This window comes from Lynx canadensis, chromosome C2 (assembly GCF_007474595.2).
Source record: "Lynx canadensis isolate LIC74 chromosome C2, mLynCan4.pri.v2, whole genome shotgun sequence".
Taxonomy (NCBI): domain Eukaryota; kingdom Metazoa; phylum Chordata; class Mammalia; order Carnivora; family Felidae; genus Lynx; species Lynx canadensis.
Window position 1 is genome coordinate 129,932,328 of NC_044311.2, and position 8,054 is coordinate 129,940,381.

An 8,054-nucleotide genomic window follows, 5' to 3' on the forward strand; every position below is an offset into this window, starting at 1 on the left:
TGGTAATTTTTAAATTACAGTTTCTATTTCATTAATAATTATAGAACCAAATTTTCTCTCTTAATTTGTTAGTTTGGTAAATGCTTTTTCTTCTTCATAAAATTTTTCTATTTTATATATCATACCATATAATCATATATTTTCATTTCTGCATAATATTGTTCATTATATCATAATACAGTCATTTTAATACCTGTAGCATCTGTAACACTATCTCCTGTTTATTATTGATATTGTGTCTTCTCTCTTTGTTCTATTTTTTCTCTCAAAGAATATATTAACATGGAGAGTGATATATAAAATTTAAGCATTCTATATTTCCTTCATTTCATGGAAAGAAGATAAAAATGAGATGTTTTACAAGCTTCATGTATGGGTTTCAAAAATATTTCTTATACCTCTGCATCAGAGAACCTACTATGAGAAAAGTGACTCCAAATCGCCAGTTCACTTCTAGAATTTTTCTAGATGTTGGACTGGTAAGTTTTCCCTGATATCCCAGCAGGAATATTAGCCCAAATTACCTAATTCACAATTTTGGAAGGTGACATAGATTTTTTAACATATACAACTGAATAAGGACAAAACCTATTGGTAAGTAAAAGATGCACTCTGAATAGTATTCAAGGAAGAATTAATCTGTCAGCTATGTACTGACCCCAAATATCTCATTCAGAAATTCCTTGAGACAGGTGGATATGCAGCATCAAAATTCTGTGTCCCTCATTTGTGATGGTCATGAAAAGATCAACCAAAGGTGCCAAAACAATGTGGCATTTAGTGGTAAGTTAGATCTGATAGGTTGGGTCATCAAAAGATGTTGAGAATGAAAGACAATATAAAACAGTTTATTAGGAAAATCCAAAAAAAAAATAAAATAAAAAGTAGGAAGAGCTAATTCCAAGGCCATAGGCAGAGCTGAAGTTGGGATTTCAGAAAGAAGAGCTCAGACAAAGAACTGCAGAGCAATTGGGCAGTAGGCGTACTATGTGTGGGAATGCTAAGCTGATATAAGAGCTAGAGATAAGGAAGACTTGAGAGGTTGAGGTATCACACTAGAACTGTGAACCTTAGGCACTGACTCCCTGTGAGATATAGGTGAACTCAGATTCCACTTTAGAAGCAAAACTGTACCCATATAGGGTTAGCCCAGGCATTGATATTGAGAAATTGTCATCTATGGCATTTATAGCATTTGTATCTCTTGCAAAGGCACTGGTATGGATCACCATGAAGTCAATTCAGAGGACTATGGGAGCAAATAAATTACCTGGACCAAAGAGAAAAGTAACCTGAGGAAATAGGAGAATCAGAATAGTCTTTGCATCACTTCCTCCTTTCTCCATGGTAGCACCATAACCTCCCCATGCCCACAGTGACAACACATGTAAATTATCAGCTAATCAGAGCAAGAAACTGGTGAAGGCAGGCTCTGGAATCAAAAGATTTCAAATTTTTTGAAATTTTGAAATTTGAAATTTCAAAAAATTGAAATTTTGAAATTTGAAAGCGGCTCTGCTGCTTACTGGCCTTGTGACTTTGACTCTAGCTTCCCCATAAGTAAAAAAGAGATGACATTTACTTATCTCATGGGAACTTAGGAGAATGCCATAATTAATTCACATAAAACATTTAAAACACTGCCTGAAGTATATACGAAGTGCTCAATAAATATTAGTATCATCAACTCCAAATCAGAAAAGGGCTTAGGGCCATCTAACTTATTCCTTGAAAGTGCCTGTCCAAAGCATTCTGGACCAAACTATCAATAGCATATTTGACATTTTCAGGAAGATAATTAAAAACAATAGAGAAATTATTTCTCTACCTTTAGGGGAAGGTATTCTTTATCTGTGCCTGAAATGCTGTTTTCATTTCTAGTTGATAGATATCACAGCAAGAAAATGAGTGGAGAATGGTAACCTAAATACATCAGGAACATTAAGCATGGGAGAATTTGTGATCAGATCAAAATTGTCAATAGCATGAACAAGATGAAGTATTTTTTAATCAAATTTCCGCTTTTTAGGATGATAGGACAGGTCTTGAAACCTGAAGGAGGTAAATTGAAGGCAAAAAGTGCCATGTTAACACCATAGGATATCACTAACTCCAAGAAATACCACTTGTGGGAAAAACAATCATTTTATAATTACAGACTCATCATCACTTTATCCACTAATCTTCCTCCTTTTATGTTCTCTGCATCCCAATGTCTACATCTCCTTTTCATTTTCAAGTAATTAAGCAATAAATCCTACATTGTTACCATTGATATCAGAATGGATGACATCCACAAACTTTGCATCAGTGTAATCTAATCTGAGATCACATGGCTGTCCAGAGAACTTTGGCCCAGCTGGGTCAAGACCTGAAATTCAAGAAAGAAACTATCAATCAATTAATCAACTTCTACTATAGTGTTTATTAGATCATATGTTTGCATTATTATATTATAAACATAAGTCTATACAGCTTTAAACTTGTCTAAAAACTAATCTAAATATAAATGAAATTGGATGAATAGCAAATATCTTCATTATCTGAATAATTTATACCAATCTTCCGAGTTTACCAACAATCTAGTGTTAAGCCACACTAGAAATGCCTCAACAAAATATTGTAGGTTTTTTTTAGCATTTTTATTTAAGAAGTACTTAGAGATAAACTGGTAGTATTTTTATAGTTAATAAGTAACTACTACTTTTCCTGGAGGGGAAGGGGAATGAGTAATAGCCTGGTCCTATCTTGAACTTCATGCCTTACTAGTTCATCCCAGATCTATCTGCAGTTCTAAAATGAATTTTAAGTGCCAAATACAATTTGTGGTGGGGTATAAAACATAATTATTATTATGTTATCATTTATTTTCCACCAAAAGCTTCCCATATACACACAAGAAAAGAAAAATGTATTAAAATTTCCATGGAATATAGATATTATTTCTGGTGCATGTGAAATTCTACATAGAAATTCTAGGCTCATGACCTACTGGCAACTGTCAAAAAGGGGCAAAGAGGTAAAATTCAACACCTTGAGAACATCTGTGCAATGGGAGATACACTCATCTCAAAAAAGAGATTTTTTAAACTAAAATATAATGTTGCTCATCCCAAGCCCTTCTATTTTCCCTAGTGTATTTAGCCCACTTGACTGAATGAGGCAGAAACTTCTCTTTTCGTAAATAATTCTGATGTAGAACTACTACACTTGCTGGAATTTTAAACCCTGATGATTGCTTGACATGTGGAGCCATTCAAACTGGACTAATGTATGAATAAACACACTTTAACATAAAGTAGGATTACTGTGATGGTTGAAAGAGAAATAGGATTTGGTTGCTAGAAAGCTTTGCATAAATCCTGGCTTAGCTGTTAAGAACTTTTGACCTTCCTACATTCATTCAGTTAACCTGTTTTCGTATCTGTATAACAGGGATATTACTAAAACTGATCAAAGTAAGAAAGGTATACTTTAAGTTTGTAAAGCTCTTACTTATGCAATTTATTCACCTCTCCCCTCCCCCTTTGCTTCAACTTAATACTCTACTACTTTTATTAACACTCAAAATCATTATAAATCTTCTACAGACACATATCTCAATAATTGTTTTAAAAAAACAACTATAGGGCACTTGAGTAACCTGACTATAGGGCACCTAGGTGTCTGACTCTTGATTTCAGCTCAGGTCATGGTTTGGTTTCCACACTGACAGTGTGGAACCTGCTTGGGATTCTCAGTCTCCCTTTCTCTCTGCCCTTCTTCTCGTGCTTTCTCTCTCTCTCTCTCTCTCTCTCTCTCTCTCTCTCTCTCTCTCTCAAATAATAAACCTTTTTTTTTTTTTAAGCTAAATTGGTTGGGGAAGGATACTAACTTTCTCGTTCTAAAATCACCACCATTCCCAAAAGGAAGCATGAAAATCCACATCAGCATTATTTGGCTACTAAACTTTCTGCATGCAGGAACTCTGTGAAGGAAAATATGAGAGGAATCAGGATCTAGACTCCCTCAAGCCTGGTTGTCAACTCCTGATTCTCTCTTCTGATGTTCAAGTAAAATTTAAAAGAACTGAAATATGTTAAAGTTTATGAAAATTAAATACATGGGTATATATTTAGTTAATACATGAAAAAAGTTTTATAAAAAAAAAGTTACAGAGGGAAGGAGCCAAACCATAAGAGACTCCTAAATACTAAGAACAAACTGAGGGTTGATGGGGGGTGGAAGAGAGGGGAAAAGTGGGTGGTGGGCATTGAGGAGGGCACCTGTTGGGATGAGCACTGGGTGTTGTATGGAAACCCATTTGACAATAAATTATATTTAATATAAAAAAACAAAAAAGTTTTATATTTAATGAGTCAAGCTTTTCTCTGGATTATTACAATAATAGGTTCTTAAAATTCACATGGAGCTGCAGAAATTGATCTTCCTCCCAGTTCTATATGAGCACTTCAACACTGCTTAGAACTAAACAAGAAAGAAGACTTTAGAATCTAACTAAAACAAAGGCGAGCATTGAATATAATACAGAAAAAAATAATGTGCATCATTTTTACTGTTTAACTATTGTACCTGTTAACTTGTAAATAAAGTAATTTCTCATGGTTAAAATTATGCTAAAATACTAATTTTATCAAAAATATTTTACCTGTAATTCTTCCAAGTTGACCTTGAAATATCTTTCCAACAAATCCACTAACATGAGCCCCTAAGCTCATACCTATGAAATGAAAATTATCAAGAGTCGCTCCATGGTTCTGCAATTGAAAATGAAGTGTTATGATTTTCATTTCAGAAATCACAAATTATGCCTTGTGCATCAATATTATAGTATTCACTATTTTTTTTTCTGGTTTAATACATTTCTGGGAGATAGAGAATGGGATTTTATAATTTCAAAACAACATATTGTTGTTCAACTTTTTCCATAAGATATCTGATTTTTCTCAATATATTTTTAGTAATAACATTAAGCTTTTAAAAACCTTTGTTATCTATTATCTAAAATAGTATATGCAAAATAATATATTAATTAATAAATAATTTTGTAATAATAGTAATAGACATTAACAGGTACTTAACTTGAATAAGTGTTTTATAACTATCATATTCCATTAACTTGAATAAGTGTTTTGTAAATCTCATATTCACATTAGTCCTACGAGTTATTTATTTTTATCCTATTGCCCAAAGTTATTAAGAGCACATATTAAGTGTTGAATGAATAGTTTGATAATGAGTTGCCCAAAGCCAAATATACTTATTACTGTAAGGGAAAAAGATGGACTTCAAGTCCAGGCCTATTTAACTCCAAAATATATACTAATCTGCCTCATTGTTTTATCTGATCAGATTGTGTCAAAATCCCTAGGAAGACTGGAACAGTGTGAATTATAATTCTCATTTCGGAGATGATAAAATGAGACTCATGGATTTTAAGTGATTTCCCAAATCCACAAGCTGGAGAGTGATGGAATCTGATCTTCCAAGCCCAAGTTTTGAGCACTTCTTAGAGTCTTAGCTCTGGAGGGCCACTAGGGAGCTAACAAGGAGGGAAAGTTTCTCCCACCACACTCTCAGAAAGCAGGTTGTGGTCCATTCAGCAGACTGACACATTTGATGGCTTGGAGAAAGATGTGGAACATTTACTGCCAATGAGAAACTACACCCAGGCTTTCCAGCCACAGGTTAATTTTCTTCAAATTTCTCAGAGCAATGCCCAGAAACCTGAAGGGGTATTGCTTTCAACTTCAGTGTTATTAATCTTTTCATTTTTTTCCTTAATATAAAGCCTTTTTCTAAATTTCTATATTTAATAATCATATTTCCAACACTTTGAAGTACATGTTTATTAGAGAAAAGACACTTCTATAAGCAAAAATCAGTTATGTAGTTTACAGGCGATAAGAACAGGTGAATCAATCACCTCCTCTGTCTCTCTATAGAGAGATGGTTTGGTTTTGTCCGAACTTGGGGATGTATAAATTATACTGATCCTGATTTTTACTCAGATTATTTTATTCCAGGTCCTGGTTAAGAATTAATGTCATTTTATACTTATATAAAATATTGTCATAAAGTTTGATTATCTCAAATATATAGATAAATAAATGAGGCAGAGAGATTAAACAATTGGTCAGAGTCACACAGAGGATAACAGGTTGATTTGATCTTTGAACTCCTCCAGTCTGACTCCTAACCATTATATGTAACTGCTTCTTGGATCAGTTATGCCTGCTTAGTTTTAAGAGAGTCTCCCAAGCACAACTGAGCAGGTTGAGTTGAGCACAACTCAAAACAGATTTCAAGCCCATGAATGCCCCAGAAATTACCTTTCTTTCTCTCAAGCGCTCATCACCACCACATCTCTCTCTAGAATAGACACTGATCGCTATATGGGTTGACATAGTAAATGTAGATGTAAATTCCTGATAAGCCCAAATTAGCCTCAATTTGTTAGACTCGTCCCAACCCTGGACCTAAATGCTGGACAAATCTAAATGGTATTAAGACTGGTCTTGAAGATTGGCAGAAGTATGCAACTTTTTAAGATGTTTTTCCCTCACTTCTACCAATTCACACTCAATTAACTATAAACATATTAGCCATACCTTAGAAAAGAACTTAATGATTATATAGTTTATCTCCTTGGTGCACAGATAATCACTACCTTAACCTCAAGTCAGTATAGGTAAAGTTACAAAAGGATAAAAATCTTAAAAGATTGTTTTAAGTTTATTTATTTATTTTGAGAGAGAGAGAGCACGTGCAGGCATGCACGCATGTGAGCAGGGGACGGGCAGAGAGAGAGGGAAAGACAGAATCTTAAGCAGGCTCTGCACTGCCAGCACAGAGCCTAATGTGGGGCTCGAAGCCACAAACAGTGAAATAATGACCTGAACTGAAACTAAGAGTCACTTAACTGACTGAGCCACCAGGTGCCCCCAAAAATCTTAAAAGATTTTTAAGACAAAATGTAATAACTAAGTCTTTAAGACATTTCTTCTAAAAATAAGACAGTACACATCTACATATGGCATTTATCCATTTCCACAAAGAAAAGATGGCTGTAAATGGTAGCATATAAAAGCAATAATTCTTTTTTTTTTTTAATTTTTTTTTTAATGTTTATTTTTTTGGGGGACAGAGAGAGACAGAGCATGAATGGGAGGGGCAGAGAGAGAGGGAGACACAGAATCGGAAGCAGGCTCCAGGCTCTGAGCCATCAGCCCAGAGCCTGACGCGGGGCTCGAACTCACGGACCGCGAGATCGTGACCTGGCTGAAGTCGGACGCTTAACCGACTGCGCCACCCAGGCGCCCCTAAAAGCAATAATTCTTAATGCTTATAGAAAAAAAAAAGTATTTATCTTACTACCACTCTGTGGTATTGCATAAAACACTGTATATTGTATAACATACATAATATATAAAATTCTTACCAAAAGAATCTGAATGTATGTACCCAAAGTAGCAGCAACTTTTCTGATGTTTTTAACTGCTCTGTTGTAAATAAAAGTTGTAGCACCCCGGTTCCAGTCTACTACAATTACATTCAGATCCTCGTGATTCAACAGAACCTTTAGAAAGTTCTGAAGCCATTTAGGAGTGGAGCCCATTGGTCTGTATCCATGAATAATCCAGACTGTTTTCTTGCTTGTATTGAAATTAACATTAAGTGAGTTATTCTGCTCAAACAGTGGCTCAGCACAGGAAGGATTGTTTCTTGTATACATCATCAAAACAATGTCCATTTGGGGAGAAAACAAATCTTTGATGGAATGCAATATGTTTAGCTGAGAGAATTCAAGGCATGGTCTTTTATTCTCTGAAATTGAAAAAAAATTCAGTTAAGCTGAGTACTGGGATAGTATTTGATACAATTCTTATTACTGTTAAAAAGAGCAGATTTGAACTTGAAGGGTGGGAAGGATTTTATTTCACTAGTATTTCAACATAATATCCTGAGCAACTACAATGATTAATTTGTTGATTATATAAAGACTTTTTGAACAAGAAGCATTCAAAATTTTAAAATAAAATATAGAAAGAAAT

General features: G+C 34.4%; 1 protein-coding gene across 4 annotated transcripts in view; it reads right to left on the reverse strand.

The window, feature by feature from the left end:
- Positions 1-7,827, reverse strand: part of LIPI (lipase I) — a 53,460-nt gene extending 45,633 nt beyond the window's left edge. For 3 of the 4 annotated variants that reach the window (XM_036064300.1, XM_036064301.1, XM_036064299.1), the window contains exons 1-3: positions 7,442-7,820; positions 4,649-4,757; positions 2,270-2,371 (exon numbers count right to left, since the gene is read on the reverse strand). In XM_036064300.1, coding sequence (XP_035920193.1) covers positions 2,270-2,371; positions 4,649-4,757; positions 7,442-7,753 — 523 coding nt within the window. In that variant the 5' untranslated portion in view covers positions 7,754-7,820. Of the gene's footprint in view, positions 1-2,269; positions 2,372-4,648; positions 4,758-7,441 lie in introns of all 4 variants that reach the window. The other variant, XM_030330464.2, reaches the window with a different exon arrangement.
- Positions 7,828-8,054: the final 227 nt, after the last annotated feature.